This window comes from Microtus ochrogaster, linkage group LG7_11 (assembly GCF_000317375.1).
Source record: "Microtus ochrogaster isolate Prairie Vole_2 linkage group LG7_11, MicOch1.0, whole genome shotgun sequence".
NCBI classification, from domain to species: Eukaryota; Metazoa; Chordata; class Mammalia; order Rodentia; family Cricetidae; genus Microtus; species Microtus ochrogaster.
In genome coordinates this window covers 3233748-3254167 of record NC_022032.1, presented here as the reverse complement: position 1 = coordinate 3254167, position 20420 = coordinate 3233748, and the positions used below count along the sequence as shown (strand labels likewise).

General features: G+C 44.6%; 1 protein-coding gene across 9 annotated transcripts; it reads left to right on the top strand.

Annotated features, from left to right (window-relative positions):
* The first annotated feature begins 194 nt into the window (after positions 1 to 194).
* On the top strand, positions 195 to 18889 carry Letm2 (leucine zipper and EF-hand containing transmembrane protein 2). 9 transcript variants are annotated; one of them, XM_026786936.1, is made up of 11 exons: positions 195 to 265; positions 1057 to 1449; positions 3339 to 3783; positions 4950 to 5093; positions 9719 to 9856; positions 10340 to 10540; positions 11958 to 12077; positions 15429 to 15542; positions 16960 to 17052; positions 17557 to 17634; positions 18590 to 18889. In XM_026786936.1, the coding sequence occupies exons 2-11, from the start codon at positions 1403 to 1405 to the stop codon at positions 18650 to 18652; spliced, it is 1443 nt and encodes a 480-aa protein (XP_026642737.1). In that variant the 5' UTR covers positions 195 to 265; positions 1057 to 1402; the 3' UTR covers positions 18653 to 18889. The 9 variants fall into 9 exon arrangements, with proteins under 9 accessions (XP_026642737.1, XP_026642742.1, XP_026642743.1 ...); XM_026786941.1 differs by having other exon boundaries at positions 250 to 265; positions 3407 to 3783; XM_026786934.1 differs by lacking the exon at positions 195 to 265 and adding an exon at positions 272 to 653.
* Positions 18890 to 20420: the final 1531 nt, after the last annotated feature.

Below are 20420 nucleotides of genomic sequence, written 5' to 3'. Positions count from 1 at the left end.
CGTTACTAACGCAGTTTTGGCCCCTGTAGTACAGACGCCCCCTAAACTAAGTCCAACCTACAAGTCACTTCACGGGCTCTCACGGGGACCTAGCTGCCTTCCGCGCTGCTACCGTGAAGGACGCGAGCCGTTCCCAGAATTTGAGAGCTCATTGGATGGTTATAGCGTCACTCGGAGTGACGTCACAGGACGAGGCGCAGGAGGCGGGACCATGGAGACTAGGCTTCCGGCCCCTCTAGCTTGGGGGCGGGGAGGAATTGGGAAGGTAGGGTTTGAGGGCCCCCATCATCCCGCAGACAGCTCGCGCTCCCTCCCGCATCATCCCTCAGCCCCCCACCCAGCCCGTCAAATTTGGCGCCCAGCTGACATTCGCCCCTTCCGTGTACCTAACCCCACTCCAGCAACCCCCAAACCCACAACAGTCCGCCCCACATCCTCTGAGGCCGCCGGCCGAGAGCCGGGGGCGCCTTTTGCACCGGTGCGGCGAGCGCGGGGTGCAGAGATCCCTGTAGCGCTGGGCTTGGGGCTGCCCGAAACGCCGGGCCGACTGCCTGGGAGTGGCCCGTAGCCTGCGATCCAGGGCTGGGAAGCCTCCGCAGCGGGCCCGGCCCCCCTCCGGAGGAGCGCTAACCGCGGTGGGGCTGGTTTCCGAGGTGCTGAGCCGGGTTCGCGATGGTAGCCTTGGGGTTGAGGTTTCCGCGGGATCGGGGGCGGGGTGGGGGAGAGTTATAGGGAGAACCTCCTCTCGGCGAGATTGCGAGAGAGCAGAGTTGCTGCCAGTAGCTGAAAAGCGGCTCAGGATGGAGGACGGTTTTAGTTACAGGTACTGAATCCCGAGATTCAGTAACACTTGGATAGGATCCGTTTTCATCTGCTTTTGAACCATTAGAGGTACCATGTGCAATGGTACCTATCTCTAATGATGTCTAACCTCGCATGACATGGGTGAATACTTTTTAGACTTTAGGGTTGACTGTAGCTTGGCCAAACAGTGTGGGAAACGGACCGAAAATGAATGCAGGATGTTTACTCTCTGCTTGTATTTTCTGGTTACAGATAAAGATGTCTTTCTCCTTTTAACCGTCGCAGCAGATTACTAGACACTATTGACCAGAAATAAAAAAAGCCTTTGGAGGCCATGTCGTCTTCGCGAGCACCTTCTTAGAACCAACCCTTTTCTGTGTTTTGGGATCGCAAATGTACCGTTTTCACATGCAGAGCTACTACCGTGACTGTTTCCATGAGCTTGAAGGAACTTTTGTACTTTGAATGCTCAAATTTCCACTTGCATTAGTTTAACAAAACTGAATTCTGCTTTTTAATTGATGCCTTTTTAAAATACTAAATTATTCACTTCTTTTGCCTAGGTCTCTTTATTGGCTAGTTAAAACAAAAAATAAATATGGCCATCTACAGTTATAATTCATTCTTAGCTATGTTGTGGACAAGGTAAGGTTCAGAATTTCCCACAGATATGTATATGAATTCATGCATCTCTATGGAAAATAATGTGTGTAAAAGGATTGGCTTCTGGCCAGATGTGGTGGTACACACCTTTAATCCCAGCACTCAGGAGGCAGAGGCAGGCTGATCTCTGTGAGTTTGAGGCCAGCCAGGACTATCTATGGAGACCCTGTCTCCAAAAAAGAGAAAAGAAACCAGCAAAAGATTTGGCAGAGTTCACAAAACCTCTCTGAATTTTAAATACATCCTTAGGGAGCTCATAGTTAGATTTAAACTGCTTTAAAGCAATCCTGTAGATGTGTTCTAGAAGGAAAATCGATGGACTAGTTTAGAGTGGCATTTCTGTTATGGAATATTACATGAGGACCTCAGTTATAGGAGGAGAACGGCTCATGAAGAAGCTTAAAGCTCTTGTCGCTTGTCACTTACATATGTGTTCAGAATACTACTGAAAACTCCCCATGTGCTGCATTCATTGTGTATTTTCCCTTTTGGCCATTTAAAGAGTATATTTATTGTTATGTTTCAAAACATTTGATTAAAGAATGGGAAAAAGACATCTTTTAGCCAAAAACAAAAACCAACCAACTCTTTGTCAATAGCTTTTTTTTTCCTTTTTTTTTTTTTTTCTGTTGTTGTTTTGCAAGAAAGGATCTCACTTTGTAGCCCTGGCTGTCCTGGAACTCACTCTGTAGACCAGGGTGGCCTCGAACTCACAGAGATCCACCTGCTTCTGCCTCCCCAGTGCTGGGATTAAAGGGACACGACATTCTATGACTGGCTAGATGCCTGTAACTTTATTTGGATGTGTTTTGTTCTTAAGATCTTATGTTCCGGTTTAACTTCAGTATTGGTTGGGGTGCTCAATTCTAATTCCTACTTTTATGTGCTCTTGAGGGATTTTAGGGAAATTATGTTTCATCACTTTGAGGGAGTCCACAGACACATGGACAAAGCAATGTTACATAATTGGCTAGTCCTCGCAGGGGCTATGAAGTTACTTCATTAAAACATTCTTTGTTATCACTAAAGTAGCTAATAGCAAAGTCAAATCATCTGCTTTATGAGAGTAGATAGAGACAGTACTATCAAACATCATCCCTGGCAGAAATATGTTTTCGAATAGATTTTTTTTTTCAAATAAGATGTCTTAAGTTTTTTGTTATTTAATTCCTGGGGAGAACATACCCCTGGCACCCTTTTGGTAATCACAGGACAACTTGTAGGAGTCAGTTCTATTCTTCTAGCTAACCAGGGTTCGACACCCTTGGGCTATCTCACTGGCCCCTAGATATTTAAAATAATAGTTACAGAATTTCTAACTTGCTATAGCAAATTACCATTCTATTAATATTTTTTCTAAGGATATGTTTAATAATTGAGCACAGTTCAGCTGTTTAAGAAGTTCTATGGGTTGAGGTATAGCTCAGTGGTTGAACACTTGGCCTAGTATAGGTGAAATACTTTTGGTTGCTAGCACTGTCTTCTTAGGGACACACACCTTTAATCCAGCACTTAGAAGGCAGAGGCAGGCAGATCTCTATGAGCTCAGGACCAGCCTGGCCTACAGAGCAAGTTCAAGGACAGGCTCGCTCAAAAACTACACAGAAAAACCCTGTCTCGAAAAAACTGAAAACAAGCAAACAAAGAAAAGAACCAAAGTTGTATCTCTGGCTGAGGAGTAGGGGTTGGAGCTCAATGATACAGTACATTCTTAGGAAGTTTAAGGTCCTAGGTTAACGCCCAGGAACACGCAAGTATACACACACATACAATTATATTCTGATCATTAATAAACATCAGTTGGGTACAGGCTTATTGTTTTTTGTTTGTAATGATACATCTCACTGAAAGAATACTGTTCTCTTTTCCAGATTGCCCAGCCATTTTCTCTATCCTTCCTGCTCCCATTCCCTATCACTTGCGTTTCTCCACTTGCCAGATTCTCATTTTCGGACGACCTATGGAAGCAGGAAGTACTCCTGTCCCAGTCTACCAAGCACTCAAGTCCACCCTTTACGAGCTAGACTCACACAAAAACTACACACAACGTGTTGGCTACAGAATATCCCTGGTAAACCTCAGCCGGAGCAAACCCCAGTAAAACCTAAGCCAGCGAGCCCTCAGCCTCCCAGAGAAGTGGAGACAGAGACTACAGAAGAAAGGCAAAAAGTTTTGTCCTTTAGACAAAAAATCATGCACGAACTCAAATATTATTACAATGGATTCTACTTACTTTGGATCGACACCAAAGTTGCTGCCAGAATAGTTTGGAGGCTACTGCATGGACAGGCGCTATCGAGACGAGAGAGGCGAAGGGTAGGCAAGAATCCTATTTGAAATGGAAAACGCAAAATTAAAACAAAGTGAAACTTCACCGTAAAAATCCTTAGGTGACTTCCTGATGATACTCGAAGCCCTGGGTTTGATGCAGAGGGCTCCCCACCCTAAGGTGGAAATTATAGCTACTGATCAGAAACCAAAGCTTCGTGCCGTGCCAGGGTTCCTCCTTGAGAATCTGAGCAAGCACTCCCAGCCCAGAGAGCTTGTTTCAATTCTCATCTTACCGTATCTTCAACTGGCTAGAATGTCTGCCTACAGAGTTGTGAGGTTTTAGGATTCCATTTTTATTATTTTAAGGTGTGTAAAAGTGTGTGTCTGCTTGTGGGCATGTGCATGCAAGCAGAGGTGTTTGCAGAAGCCACAGGCATCTGCTCCCCTGGAGCAATGGTGAGCCACCTGACGTGGATGCTGGGAATCGAACTCATGTCCTCTGGAAGAACAGCAAGTGCTCTTACCTGCTGAGCCATCTCTCCAGCTAATTCTTTGTGGGTTTTTTTTTTAACTCTTCAAGGATTTGAGAGGCTTGAAATTTTTGTATATTAGAAATATAAGCCAGGCTGTGGTGGTGCACACCTTTAATCCTAGCACATTGGAGGCAGAGGCAGGAGGATGAGTTCCAGGACAGGGCTACATAGAGAAACCCTGTCTCATAAGACAACCTAATCCTAACCTAATATTAATGTTGTTAATGTATTAGATATATATATATGTATATATATATATAAATTTTAAAAACCAATTTTAAAGCCAAGTGCATTGGAACATACTATTAATCTTGGGTACTGGGAACACTAAGGGGGGAGGATCAGTTAAGTCCAGGAATCTAAGATCGGCCTGGGCAGCATAGTAAACCCCTCCTCTCAAAATGGAAAAATTAATTTTAACTAATACTGTGTTATCAAAATGTGGACCCTTAAGAGATGCCACTAATACATATTGATTGTCATAGGTTTCTCCGAGGGTAGCCCATAAACGTGACTTCAGAGCTTCATTGAAGGAAAGACTTGACCTTTCCAGCTGTAGAAAACCTTAGTTTTTTTACGCGCTTTGAATACCAAGGCAGGCTGTGTTCTGCTGGACGTTCTTGCTTGGTTTGGGCATGTCCTGGATGTGTAATATTGCTCATGCATTTGTCTCTTTAGCTTTTGAGAACTTGCGCTGATGTCTTCCGCTTGGTTCCATTTATGGTGTTCATAATTGTACCTTTTATGGAATTCTTGATACCAGTGTTTCTGAAGCTCTTCCCAGACATGTTGCCATCAACTTTTGAAAGTGAATCCAAAAAGGTATACAGGATTTTAAAACCTTTTTTAAAAAATGAATAGACTTTAGTTTTTAGAGCAGTTTTGTAGGTTTCCAGGAAAACGGGCAGAAAGTACAGACTTGCCATGGACCACACCAGTTTCCCACGGGCTATGTCGGTGTGGCGCACGTTGTAACTGAGGAACTGATGTTAATACATCATACGCTGTTATTAATGAAAGCCCATGCTTGACACTGGGGCTCCCGCGTTGTGGTACGCAGCTCTGTCAGCTCCGTCGCACTGGCCTGCCCACCGTCACAGTGTCGTGAGGAGTAGCCTCGCTATCTGAAACTCAGAGTCCCCTACCTGTTTGTACCTACTGTGTTTCTCTGAGTCTGGCAACTGCAGATGTTTTCTTTCACTCTGCAGTTTTGCCTTTTCCAGAATGCCACGTAATTTGAATCACACACTGTGAAGCCTTTCCAGACTGGATTCTTCCACTTAGCAGTATGCATTTACAGTTCTTGCACAAGGGACTAGAGATGGCTCAGTGGTTAAGAGCACTCTCTGCTCTTGGCAGAGGAACCTGTTTCAGTTCTCAGCACCATGTAGCATCTCACAATTTCCTATAACTCCATATTTGAAAATCCAGTGCAGAAAAAGTTAATAATGAAGTTCTATGAAAATATTTTAATTCTATTTATGAATGTGCAAGTGCTTTTTAAATCCATTCATCTTTTGGAAATTGATTGGTTCTAATTTGGGCAGGTATAAGTAAAAATGCTATGAATATTTGTGTTCAGGGTTTTTTTTTTAACTTGAGCAAGAGTGATTGCACACAGTAACACTGTATCTAGCGTTGTAAAAATTTGCTGAACGGTTTTCCAGAGCAGCCGTGCATTCTGCTTTCCACCCAAGAATGCCCTTTCCTGTCTTCCCCAGCGTTTGACACTGTACTTTGGATATTAACCATTCTAATAGGTGTGTAGCAGATAGCTGCTTTGGCATTGCTAAAACTTCGAGGTGATGTATGTTTTGTTGTTGTTGTTGTTGTTGTTGTTGTTTGGTTTGGTTTGGCTTTTCGAGACAGGGTTTCTCTGTATATCTCAGGTCGGCCTCCTCGAACTCACAGAGATCCACCTGTCTCTGCCTTCCTGAATGCGCCACTACCACCTGGTTGAGGGAATGTATGTTTATTTTGCCCACCATTGGTGTGTGTGTGTGTGTGTGTATGTGTGTGTGTGTGTGGTGTGGATAGGCACTTTAAAGAGAGTTCTGATATCTATAGATTAGACAGACGGACGGACAGACACATAGATAATCAGCTCTGAGACTTTGTGTCTCTCACTTAAAGCCCACAGCTCACTGATTTGGCTAGTATAGCTGGCCAGTTTGCTCCTGTGTCCCATAGAGCAGGACTACAGGCAGGTGGAACTCTGGTCCCCATGCCTGAGTGAGCAGCACTTTACCCACTGAGCCATCTCTAAAGCTCCTTTTCGCCCACTTTGTAATTGGGTATTTTGTTTCCATTGTTTTGAGTTCTCTGTGTATTATATACAAGTCCTTTATCAAATATATACTTTGTAAATATTTTCTCCTAGTCTGCGCCTTATTTTCCCCCATTCCTGGAAATGGCTCTAGCATTTTTTTCCCCTTTCCATTGCTGTGAATGAATCCCAGGTCTTTGCCAGTGATAGGGAAATGTGGTTCACTCTAAATGGCCATGCCTTTGGAGCTACAGCTGGCAGCTGGTTCACAAACCCAAGGTCACTTAGATTGTATAGGGGTTTGGAATGCATGTATGTCTGTGCATCACATGCTTGACTGGTACCTGAGGAGGCTAGAAGAGGTCATTGGACCTCCTGGAACTGGAGTTACAGAGGGTAATGTAGGTGCTAGGAACTGAACCCGGGTCCTCTGGAAATCAGTGCTTTTAACTCCTGAGCCATTTCATCAGCCCCAAGTTAAACTTTTCTACTACTTTTTTTTCTAGGATTGTTATAGTTTTGTATTTTGTCTTTGCTTGTACAATCCAGTCTGTTTTATTATGAAAATTTGATACTATGAAAGTGTGTAATATCGGTATCAGGATTTTTATATGTAAATATTTAATTTTCTTATTACTGTTTATTGAATGTTCTATCTCTACTATATTTTATTAATTTGTTTGTTTTGGTTATTTTTGAGACAGGGTTTCACTATGTAGCTCTGACTGTCCTGGAACTCACTCTGTAGACCAGGCTGTCCTGTAAATTCACAGAGATCCTCCTGCCTCTGCCTCCCAAGTGCTGGGATTAAAGGTGTGCATCATTACATTCTGTTTTTATTTTAACTGCTAGAAAGAGAGAGAAAGGAGAAAGAGATGGAGACAGAAAGGAAGGAAGGGAGCTGTAAGTTCAGTGTCAACCTGGTTTACATATTGAATTCCAAAAAATAAAAAATAATAAAGGAGCTGAAGAGATAGCTCAGAGTTTAAGAGCACTGGCTGCTCTTGCAGAGGCCCAGGTTCAATTCCCAGCACTCACATGGTGGCTCACAACCATCCGTAACTCCAGTTCCAGGGAATCCAATGCCTTCTGCCTCTGTGGACAGACATACATACATGCAGGCAAAATAACCATAAAATAATAATAAATACCTTTAAAGGTTTATTTTAAATAATAAAGACAAACATCTACTGTTATTTATTTAATGAGCCTTGGTGTGGTTTATCCTCAGTACTTGTGAGATGTAAACTAGGGAAGGTGTCTTAGTGACTGCAAAGGGGTTGGGCTAGAAAAGAAGTCCGTCTGTCCGTCCATCCTTTCCCCCCACCCCACCACTGTGTCTCTACTAGACAGTGTCATAAAGCACTCCTAGGGGACAATAAATCTGTCCATCTGTAAGACTGGAAAGTGCTGTGTAAAAAACAAGAAAATGTTTCATGGAAGGAATTTTGGAGCTGAGGTTCAGAGAAAGGGTGAAAGTTTACCACCATCTGTAGGTCTGGGAGAAGGCTGGACAAGGATTCAGTAGCGGGAGACAGACAAAAGGAATGTCATGCTGGAAAGCATCGCCCACACTCAGGAATTTGAACTTTGCCTTTGACTGTGGTGAAGAGAAGCTAGAACTTGAAGTAGTAATGGGCGACATGATTAGCTCTGTATTTTAGGAAAGTAATTTTGCCGGCAGAAGGACTGAACGGGACAGAGCCAGGAGAAGGAAACAGGCAGAGCTGAAATCATGAGGCTGACAATAAGAATAGAGACTGGAAGACGGATCTGAGATAAAGTTCGTTTTTCGTGCTTGTGTTTTGTTTTGTTTGAGACGGGGTCATCTCCATGCAGCCCTGGCTGGCCTAGAACAAACTGACCTTAAACTCACAGAGATCCGCCTGCCTCTGGTTCCTGAGTGCTGGGATCAAAGGTGTGCACCACCACATCTGGCTCCTTTGTTGTTTTTTTTTTCTTTTAGTGATATTAGGAATAGACTTCAGGGCCTCGTGCGTGCTTGGCAAGCATTCTACCACTGAGCTATGCCCCTAGACTTTAATTTGCGATTAAAGTGGAAAATCAAACTATAATGTTTAACTGCCTGAAGATGGTTTAATTTACTTAAACTCTAGCTGGATGCCCTTTGCAAGCTGCGAGAACTGCAGGCCTTAATTTACTTACATTTAAAATAATCAGGATCTAGAAACAACCCCCAGCATTCTAATGATAATGTTCTTGAATAAGTGACTTAACTATATCCGCTTCTGTCTCCCCTGTGCCCAGCATTTTGACCATGGTTATTTCAAAAATAACCACTGTATTTCTGATGACGAATGAGGATTTGCAACTACTAGGTAACAGTGTCTTAAGAGTGTACATTAAGGAGCTGGAGAGGTGGCTCAGCAGTTAGCGAGCACTGGCTGCTCTTCCAGAGGTCCTGAGTTCAATTTCCAGCAACCATATGGTGGCTCACAACCATCTGTAATGAGGTCTGGCCTGCAGGCAGACATACAGGCAGAACACTATATACATAATAAATAAATAAATCTTTTTTCAAAATGTAAGTTAAATCAGGCATGGTGGTACACACCTTTAATTTCAGCACTCAGGTAGCAGAGACAGGTAGATTTTTATGTGTTTGAGGCCAGCCTGGTCTACATAGTGAGTTCTGGGACAGTCAGGGATCTATAGAGACCTGGTCTCAAAACAAAACAAACAAACAAACAAACAAACAAAAAGAATGTATATTTAATTCTCTTCTGTATGGTGCTTTTTTTTTCAAATCTATTACAGCACACAGTGCACTGTATTATAATTGCATATTTTCTATTTAAACTGTAAAGATGGTTAGCATTGAGTTAGTTTCCTTGTAGAGCAGAATCTGGAATCTGGAGCTATCTACCAGAGTCTGGCTTAAGTAGCAACCTAGGTGAGGTTAGGAGGTGGTGACTTATCTAATAAGAGAGCCTTTCATTGGAACTTATTATCATTGTTTTAATGAGAATTAAATGCAAGATTAAGGAGACAGGTTAAGTGGAAGCCCCTTTACAGTGGTTGGGTTCTTACAAACTTAACTGGGCCTGCTAATAGTGTTACCATGATGTGTGTGGTGGGGGTGCCCAGTAGCAGGGAGGAAGTTATTTCTCTCGTCACTGCCAACCTGCACTTGTAATAAACTTTTTCCTCTTCTCTTAAGGAAGAAAAACAAAGAAAAAAGATGGCAGCAAAATTGGAAATAGCAAAATTCCTTCAAGAGACCATGACAGAAATGGCGAAGAGAAACCGAGCCAAGTTGGGAGACGCCTCTTCCCAGCTTTTCTCCTATGTAAAACAGGTGTCAGGGGCTTGCAGTAGGCCAGCGACTTCTGGGCTGGAGTTACAGAAGAAGCGTGTCCTCATGGATCATCGAGAGTGTTCAGAGTCTCTGAAATGCCACATATCGAAATTATAAATATACATTTTAAACACTTAGAGTAGTTTGCAAAACAGCAGCAGCAAAGGCCACCTTAAAGTGATCATCATGGAAAGAAGGATCATATAAACTTTAGAAATACTTAAGATTTTTTTAGTCACTGAATTTGATTCTAAGAAGAGCTTTGTTGGGGGGTGGGGTTAGACTGGCATTGAACCTGGCATGCACGCCAGGTGCCCGGTTCCCACTGAGCCACAGTTCCTCACTAGACATTTTTTTTATTCCCAATGAACCCATACAATACATAAAGTCCCTAACTGCTTTGCCATCTCCCTCAAATAGTCTACTAGGAGGTTTATGTAAAATAGGAAACACCTTTTAATTGCCCTTTGTCCCATTGCCCAGGTCCAGACAGGCCACAAGCCCAGCACTAAGGAGATAGTTCGCTTCTCTAAACTCTTTGAGGATCAGTTAGCCCTGGAACACTTGGATCGACCCCAGCTGGTTGCCCTGTGCAAGTTGCTGGAGCTGCAGGCCTTCGGAACGAACAACTTGCTCCGCTTCCAGCTCCTGATGACACTGAAGTCTATAAAAGCAGATGACGAAGTAAGAGCCTCAGCCCAGCAATGGGGGTCCGGAGGCATCTGGGGGTACCTTTGTGAAATGCACTGTTTTCTGTTGGGTCTGTCATAGAAGCATTCTGGCAGAATGAATGTTTTAAAAAAGCCATCGCTATGACAAGTTCCAGTTTCACTACTCATTTCAGTGTTTGTTTGTTGTATCAGGATCTATCTTCCAGAAAAGGCTGTTGTAGGCAGCCAGTAATCTGGATGTATTAGCTGGGACTAATCTAAAGTAGTTAGCACCCGCTGGGAAGGAAATATCAGCTCTGGTTTCTTGGCAGCATTCTGCCCTCACACACACACACACACACACACACACACACACACACACACACACACCTCTATTCTCCTGCACAGGAACTGGTGCCAAAGTTAATATTCTGCTGGGTGAGTTAGTCTGGTTAAAACAACAAGGTGGCAGAGCACGATGGTAGGGGGAAAACCAAGGCAAGCCAGCTTGCAGCAGGCACCATTTGGGGTATAACTCCTAATTAGGCCCCTTTAAAACGTGGAAAGAATGTTTGTTGAATCAAAATCAGCTGCTGTATTCGTCTGCTGGGAGCAGGTTTCCCAAAACAGAGACGACACGAGCACGTTGCCCTATTAGACTTTGGGTGTTGCTTTCAGAACTCTGGTGTAAACAGTACTGGTCCCAGAAGAACTGTAGTTTTGGGTCACATGTGGGCCAGAGGACTTAGCTCAGCCTGGGTTGGTGACAGGGAGACAGCACTGAGACTTGTGGCAAATGGTGTGTGAAAGCTTTTCACGGCAGAATAGAGCCGGGCCATGGTGGCACACTCCTTTAATCCCAGCACTCAGGAGGCAGAGGCAGGCGATTTCTGTGAGTTCGAGGCCAGCCTGGTCTACAGAATGGGTTCCAGGACAGCCAAGGGCTACACAGAGAAACCCAGTCTTAAAAAGCCAAAATAAATAAATAAATAAATAAATAAATAAATAAATAAATAAATAAAATGGCTGGAGCAAGATAGCAAGGGCTGCTCTTCAATTCCCAGCAACCACACTGTGGCTCACAACCATCTGTAATGAGATCTGGTGCCCTCTTCTGGCCTGTAGGCATACATACAGGCAGAATATTGTATACATAATAAATCTTTAAAAAGAAAAAAAAAGGAAAAGTAGATGTTACAACCAGGCAAAATCCAAACCAAGACAGGAAGTACTCTACTGATAAAATGTTGGGGGCGGATATATAAGTATCTTATTGCTGCCCATCAGCACCACCCTTGCCTCTCAACCGCTACCTTTCTGGTCTGCAGCAGTCAGTGTTGGGGGCAAAGGACCAAAGCATCAGATCTGGGGGTTCTGTCCATTTTTCTGAAATACAGGCATTGAGTAAAACTGAAAGCCAAATATCTAACACTGTTCTCCACGTCTTGCAGATAATCGCCACAGAAGGAGTGAAGGCTCTGAGTGTGTCAGAGCTCCAGTCTGCCTGCCGGGCCCGAGGGATGCGGTCACTGGGCCTCACGGAGGAGCAACTGCGGCAGCAACTCACAGAGGCAAGCAGCACGGCAGCCCTCCCCACTTCACGTGCTGATTTCTGCTTTGCAGGCTGGATTAGCCAGCGGTCTATTGCCTTGACAATATGCATCCGAAGGCACAAGATTTGTGTTGGCTCCCGGCTTCCAAGCTTTCAGGCAGCGGTTGCTTGGTCCCATTTCTCTGGTTCTTTGCCAGCAGTTTACCTTACAAAACTGCACAGCAGAGACGTCCTGTTCATTTTACAGTGGTTAAGAAGCAGAGAAAGACAAGCACACCTCTAATCCCAGCTCTTCGGAGACAGCAGCAGACAGGTCTCTGTGAGTTGGAGGCTATGAAATGAGACCCTGTTTTGTTATTGTTGTTTGGTTTTTTAAAAAAGGCAAAGGAAAAGGAGACAAGGTCCTCTAGTTCCCTTCAGAACCCTTCAGTTCCCTTCAGGCCATGAGGCCTCACCCCTTAAAAGCAGCACCATAGTTTGGTGAGCAGGCTTTGAGCACATGGAACTTGGAGAACCATTTCAGGTCCAAACAGTTAAGCCACCATACCTAACTGGCTTTATGTCACCAAGCAGTTAAACATGCCCTAAAGAGGTTTGTTTGTTTCCCCCTTGGACAGGGACAGGGAATCACACAGTTTTCTATAATGCTATTACAAACTCCATGGTTAGAAATGATCACAGAGCAACCCAAGGGTCACAAGTGCAGGCTGTATTGCCTTCTGGAGTCTCTGGGGAATAATCCATTCCCACATGCCTTCAGTTTGTTGGCTGAGCCATGTTCCCTGCAGCTGTAGGCAGGAAGAAGTTCTTGTTTCCTCCCTGGCTGCCAGCCCACCAACTCTAGGCGCCAAGAGGCCACCTGCAGCATTCACCTCTTGGTCCCCTCTTCCATCAGCAAAACCTGCCATGTGCCTAACCGCTCATGCTTCAAATCTTGCACTCATTTTGGGCCTCCAGGTCTAGCCCCTCTGGATCTTATCTAAGAGTAGACTGACTTGGGACCTCAATTCCATCTGTAAAATCCCTTCAGAAAGCATCTAGACCAGTGGTTCTCAACCTTCCTCAGGCTGCTCTCCTTTGCTACAGTTCCTCGGGTTGTGGTGAGCCCCGCCCCCACCCCAATATAACATTCTTTGGTTGCTACTTCATAACTAATTTTGCTACTGTTATGAATTTTAATGTAGATATGTGTGTCTTCCCATGGCCTTAGGTGACCCCTGTGAAAGAGTTATTCAATCCCCAAGGGGGTCATGACCCACAGGTTGGGAACCACTGGTCTAGACTGATGTTTGAATAACTGGAGATGTTGGTGCCGACTGGGAATTTGCCTCCACCAAATTTCTTGTCAGAAATTCCCCTACAAAGGGCCATCATTGTCAGCCTGTGCAGGGTCCAGACCTTGTCCAGGAGCCCACTTTGACTGCTTTTTCCTCTTGTGCTCCAAATCAGTACACAGTGTTGGCTTTGGTAGTAGATGTCTGTACCACCCATCAGAGAGCACACTTGGGTTCTGACAGCAGCAACACACTTGAAAACCAAGGAACAGCTCCAGTGGGGTCCTCAGTGTTACCATTGTAAAAACCACCATGACATGTGAAGATTATCTGGGGACAGGAGCCATGTCAGGTAGCTATTCTCCTCTTACACTAGCTATAGCTGGAAGATGAACATTTGTAGAGGGTGATCCCAGCCCACGGGAGGCTAAGGCAGACGGAGTGCCATTAGTTGAGACAAGCTTGGGCTGTGCAGTAAGTTTTAGGACAGCCTGAGCTTCAGAGTAAGACCTTGTCTCAAGAAAACAAAAGATATTTAAAATGATAAACATGTGAACGATCTTGTAACAAAGACACAGTCAGTTCACATCAGTGAAGTCCAGACTTTGTTAGAGCTTGGATAGACGGGCACTTCCGCACTGATAGTTGAAAAATAAAAACTCCATGAAGACAAACTGCATCATCTTTCAAAATTTAAAAACACATACACTGCCTAGCTTGGTAGATGATACCTGTAATGCTAACATTCAGGAAGCTGAAGTATGGGGATCACCAAGAGTTCAAGGCCAGCCTGAGCCGTAGAGGGCAGGAGACCCTGTCCTAAGAACAACAGACACATGGAGGCCAGAAGCATCTGATAATCTCCTGGAGCTGCATGCAGTTAGAGACAGCTGTGAGCCGCCTGGTGTGGGTGCTGAGGACTGAACCTAGGTTCTCTGTAGGAGCAGTACACACTCTGCGGGAGCAGTACACACTTTGCGCACTCTGCGGGAGCAGTGCGCACTCTGCGGGAGCAGTTGGCACTCTATTTTATTCTGTTTGTTTAGAGACAGGATCTCACTATGTAACACTTGCTAGAACAATGTAGACCAGGTTGCCCTTGAGCTCAGAGATCTACCTGCCTCTACTTCCTGAGTGCTGGGATTAAAGGCATTTACTACCATCATCCTTGCAGTACCATTTTTAATTAATAGAATTATCCCAAAGGTAAATAGGATTATCAAGTAAAACATGACATTTACATACAATGGAAACCTGTCCAAATATTTCAGGGGGCATTACTGCATCAACTGACAAGAATCAAGGTATTTCCTAAGGGATAAGAAGCAAAGGATGGAAAAGGCTGACAAGATGGCTCATCTGGCAGACGCCTGACACCTGAGTTCAGGTTCCAGAACCAACAGCGAAGGACACAATGCCTTCCAAAAGTTGTCCTCTGACCTTCATACTCGGACCCACACTTATACATCTCACACACACACACACACACACACACACACACAAGCAAAGTACAAAACAGTATGTGTGTCACTGTTGTGTGTTGATTTTACAAAACAGTTGCACCCCAGTGGCCCATGCCTGAACCCCAGCACTCAGGAGTCTTGTGCCAAGAGCATCCCAAGTGAGAGGCCTGGGCTGCAAAAATAAAATAAAGAACAACAGCAAACAAAAAACTTGGCCAATTTGATGCTTCAAAACCTTCATTCTAATGTTGAGTTCTTTGGTTAACAGGTTGTTCATCACTTTGAGATAGGCTCTTACCAGGTAACTCAGGCTGGCCTTGAACTCAGCTTCCTGCCTCAGCCTCCCAAGTCTAGATTACAGGATTCCCTGGCTTCTGGTGTCTTCTTTGATACCATCTTTCTCTTTAGAGAAGATCTGTAGCGATTTGGATTGGGAATTGGCTGGAGAGTTTAAGTGACCAGCAGTTGCTAGGTACTTGCCCAGGGACAGAAGCCAGGAGGCTGGTGTTTTCATCCTTGGGTCACAGGTTACCAATGTGCTTGGGAAGAGGTCCGGTGAGGGAAGCAGATGACCATAGGTCCTCTCTGGCTACTACAGTCTCTGACTCTGTCTTGTTATCATCCACTCTCTAGTGGCTGGACCTCCACCTGAAGGAGAACGTCCCCCCTTCTCTTTTGCTCCTGTCACGTACCTTCTACCTGATAGATGTGAAGCCAAAGCCTATTGAACTGCCACCAGATATAGAGGTCAGTGAACTCATGCTGAACCTGGATTGCCATCCCACAGGCCTCTCCGGAGACCAGTGTCTTCAAGTCAGAGCAGGCAGGACTTTAGGAACATTAGTATTCTTCGTTAACAACCCTGTATTCTTCTCCTTTTAAACTAATGGTTCCTTTTCTTTCCTATTTATTTCATTTGTTCAACTGTCTATACATTTTCAAGTCAAAAAGAATTTAGGATGTTAACTTTTTGTCTCTTCATTCAGCTCATTAGTCATTTTTTTTTTACTTGTAGTTTTCTCATTTGTTTTGGTTTTTTGAGACAGGGTTTCTGTGTGTAGCCCTGGCTGTCCTTGAACTGACTCTGAAGACCAGGCTGGCCTTGAACTCAGAGATCTCCACTTGCCTCTGCCTCCCTAGTGCTGGAATTAAAGGCCTACACCACCACCACTTTTTTTTTGTTTTGTTTTTTTGTTTTTCTATAGCTTTGGAGCCTATCCTAGAACTAAACTTGTAGACCAGACTGACCTCGAACTCACAGAGATCCTCCTGCCTCTGCCTCCCTCCCGAGTGCTGGAGGGAGGCATGTGCCACCAGTGCCCAGCTTACTTTTTTTTTTTTTAAGACAGGGTCTAAGCCGGTCGGTGGTGGCGCAAGCCTTTAATCCCAGCACTCGGGAGGCAGAGGCAGGCGGATCTCTGGGAGTTCGAGTCCAGCCTGGTCTACAAGAGCTAGTTCCAGGACAGGCTCCAAAACCACAGAGAAACCCTGTCTCGAAAAACAAAACAAAACAAACAAACAAACAACAACAACAAAAAAAAGACAGGGTCTAACTATGTAGCCCTGGCTGGCCTAGAACTAAGTATTTTAAATCCTAGAATCTAAATAGTGTGCAAGTTTTGTGTATAGGATGCTCAAAATTAAAATACTAACTTACTGTTGCAGGAATATATTCTATGTAAGTCAAGAAAGGCTTAGTCTAGTAAAGGGAAATGAGCTTGAATTGAAAAAAAAAAAAAAAAAGAAAAGAAAGGCTTGGTCTACCAGGCATGGTAGCGCATGCCTTTAACCCCAGCACTTGGGAGGCAAAGGCAGAGGAATCTCTGAGTTCAAGACCAGCCTGGTTTGTATAGTAACTTCCAAGTTAATCTTCACAGTGAGATGCATCTCAAAACAACAAAATAGAGAAAGCTGTAGTCAGTCACATACCTTTAATCACAGCAGGGTGAGTTCTAAGTCGACAGATCTACACAGTGAGACCCTGTCTGCCTCTGTCTCTGACATACTCACGTATGTGCACGCACACGCATGCACACGCATGCACACACACACACACACACACACACACCACACTCACACAGAGGAAGGCAAATGGCTCAAGGCACATGTTGCTTTAGAAAAGCTTCTGGGCAGGACAGTTTACACTAACGTAATGTTTCCCCAGGCCCCAAAGTCAAACCTTGTTGTGACGTCATCTACTTCCCCTGAGTCACAAGAGAATGTTGTAGATCCTGCGCCTCAACTAAAGGGAACTAAGGTTAGCTACTTTCTTTCTACTTGATTAAGCTGAAAAACAACTTTTTTCAATGTTAATTTTCTTTTCCTCCAAACAAGATCTGACTGAGTCAGACTCCCGATCCTTTGCTTCAGCCTCCCAGGGGCTGAGATGACAGACATGCCCACCAGCCAATTCTCTGCATTTTTAATCCTCCTAATGAAACAGAAACCATCATATTCAATACAGTACTACTTGGTAATAAAGAACATCTATTATGCTGTTTAATCTGTTTCTAAAAATAATTCCTACGGGACTAGGCGTGGAGCTCATTGGTGAAGGCTTGTGGGAGACGTGAAACCACGACCCCATCCCCAGTACTGCCAAAAGTACTTTTTTAAATCAACATTTTAATTACATATAAATTTTAGATTTTTTGCCTTTCAAAAGCTACATAATATAAAGTAGTTAAGAGTTCCTGCTATTCACGGTGGATGCTCATGTGTGCTGTATTAAACCACTGATCTCTCATTTCTGATGTTTAAGGAAGAAGAATTTGCGCAACTGCCCCCAGAAGCATCCCCACACATAACACCAGCAGCAGCAGCCATTTCCAAAGAAGCGGTAAGTAATCCAGAGAAACCTCTCCCCTAGTTATCTGTAAGAGCATGGAGACGCCAGAACCCTAAGTACCATAAAACATCACACGTTCTTTCTGTCATTCAAATAGGAAGCTGTAGGCTAGACTCTAGTCATCTCATAATTGCTACGTTTTACCTCAGTTGTCCAAAAGAAGAGGAAAAAACCCCCAAACAACCCCCACCAATGCAACGGTGGAGCAGGGCCTAAGCATGTGAAGTCTAGACACTAATTACAATATAGGCAGACCCTTTTATTGTTTGTTTTTTAATGTGCTAAATAAAATAGTCATCACATGTCATAGAGTTGTCACAGGCTTCTGATGTCAGGAAATACTAGCAAGAAAGCAATTAAAGTTTCAGCAAAATGCATGTAGGTAAGAAATTTCTGTGGCCGGGCGGTGGTGGTGCACGCCTTTAATCCCAGCACTCGGGAGGCAGAGGCAGGCGGATCTCTGTGAGTTCGAGGCCAGCCTGGTCTACAAGAGTTAGTTCCAGGACAGGCTCCAAAGCTACAGAGAAACCCTGTCTCGAAAAACTAAAAAAATAAAAAATAAAAAAATTTCTGTGCCCCCTTCTCCCGTTTGGGGGAACAGTGGGAAGGTCACCTAGTGGAGGGGAGACTGTGACAGTCCCCTGTAGGACAGTCTGACCTGCAGCTGGGTCCCAAGACCCATGCTGTGTGTCTTCACCTTTATGACCAAACAACCAACACGTGACTTTGTGGCTGCTGTCTAATTGCGGTTCTCTGGGGGAGTCTCACTCTAGAGTTCAGGCTTTCCTGGAATTTGGGTCAGTTCTCCTACCTTGCCCGCCTTGAGGCAAGGATTATAGGCATGATCCACACACTGAGCCTGGCTTGTGGCCATTACTTTGGTTAAGGTGGAAGGGGATGGGATACTGATGAATTTACAGTGGTTAAAGTCCTGTTTTGTACCTAGATCCTCCAGGCCAAAGCCCAGAAGACCTCACAGAACAGCAAGGCTGATTCAAAAGGAGCCTAAGGACCCCTTGGAGCTGGGACTCACTCTATCCAGCCACTGTTCCCTCAGCAGTGAGGTCCGGGAAGGAATTCTAGCTAAGCCTGTCTGGCGTGAGATAAAGGATCAGCCATTAAGTCGTTGGAGGCCCCATGACCATTCCAGATGTGCGGATGAGCAGTGACACCAGGCCATTTAGAGAAGCTATTTCTGTTGTATAATTGTCATCCTACCAGACTTTGCATAAAACCCACTCCCACATGTTTTTGAATGGCTTCCTGTTTGTGTGCACTCGGAGGGGGGCAGTGCTAGGGAGTAACTCAGGGCCCTGTGGTTTCTAGGTAACCACTCACTGGACTGTATCCCTTGCCCTGCCCTTTTCCTTTTTAGATTTTGAGGTAAGGTCTAAATTGCTCAGGCCAGCCTTGAATTTTAAGCCCCCCACCCCCACCCCTATTTCCCAAGTAACTGGATTACAGCCCAGTTGGTTCAGAGCTTTTTAAGAGGAAATGTATTCCATAATGGAGCTTGGCAACTTGGATTCCTCTGCCTCCTGGGGGTGGAATCCCTAGTCAGAACATGGAGATTGCCAAAACCACTTTTTAGAGCACCTGGCCAACCTTTGCAGAGGGACTCTCCAGTGGAACCATGCGCAAGCACCCAGGGTCCAGGTGGGATATACTTCCCAGGAAGATGAAACAGAATAGTGGCGCTGGAGCCATGGCTCAATGGCTAAGACCAGCTGATCCATTCCCATCACCCTCATGATGGCTTACGGCCATTTCTAACTCCAGTTCCACAGGATCCAGCACCCTCTTCTGAATTCCACAGGTACCAGTCATGCATGTGATGCACACACATAAATACACAAGCAAAACACTCATACACATAAAAATAAATCTGAAGGAAAAAGATGAGCTAGCCGGGCAGTGGTGCCACACACCTTTAATCCCAGCACTGGGGAAGCAGAGGCAGGTGGATCTCTGTGAGTAAGTCCATCCAGCCTGGTCTACAGAGTGAGTTCCAGGACAGCCAGACCCTATCTTGAAAAAAACCCCAAAAAACCAAACCAACCAAACAACAAACAAGACAGACACCCAGAAATCCCATCCTGTGTCCGCAGAGGCTGCAGGAATCTGGGAGGCGGACACTATTCTAACACGTAATTAATCTTAACCATTTGTGCTGGATGTTTTTTTTTCTGGTCAGCCTGTCAGAGGCTGGTAGTAAGCTCTGATACAGTCCCTTTGCTACTCAGTAACAAGCAGTAAGTCGGGTATTTAGGCTTAGGGTTTTTGATTGATAGGCAGCCAGCCAAGAGCATCTTCCTTTGGTTGTGGAGAGGTGAAAAGGGAAAGGCCTCTCAGCTCTTGCACAGCAAAGCTAGGGTTGCTTACTATGGAATTGAAACTTAAGAGGGGAGCACAGCCTGGCATCAAGTAAATAAGAAATGCCAGCTCATGTGTAGTTGCCTCTCAGCAGGCAAAATGGGAACAGTTAAACCTAGTCACGGGGAGTTCCAGGTGTGTTTCCCCCTCCCCCGTTTTGCTTTTTGTTTTTGGTCTCACTTTGGCCTAGAACTCGCTATATAGAGTAGGCTGGCCTTGAACTTAAGAGATCCATAGCCTCTGCCCTTGAGTTCTGATATTAAAGGCATGCACTACCAGATCTGCTCTCTTGTCATTTTGCGGTTTTACTTGTGGGTTTTTTTTTTTTTTTTTTGGTTTTTCGAGACAGGGTTTCTCTGTGGCTTTGGAGCCTGTCCTGGAACTAGCTCTGTAGACCAGGCTGG

What these genes read in the sequence shown, in the direction of transcription:
- Letm2 (XM_026786936.1), top strand. Translation starts at nt 1,403, where the DNA reads ATGGCCATCTACAGTTATAATTCATTCTTAGCTATGTTGTGGACAAG. An exon ending in TTAGCTATGTTGTGGACAAG is followed by an intron (nt 1,450 to 3,338) that starts GTAAGGTTCAGA and finishes TCTCTTTTCCAG; the next exon opens with ATTGCCCAGCCATTTTCTCT. An exon ending in AACTGCCACCAGATATAGAG is followed by an intron (nt 15,543 to 16,959) that starts GTCAGTGAACTC and finishes ATGTTTCCCCAG; the next exon opens with GCCCCAAAGTCAAACCTTGT.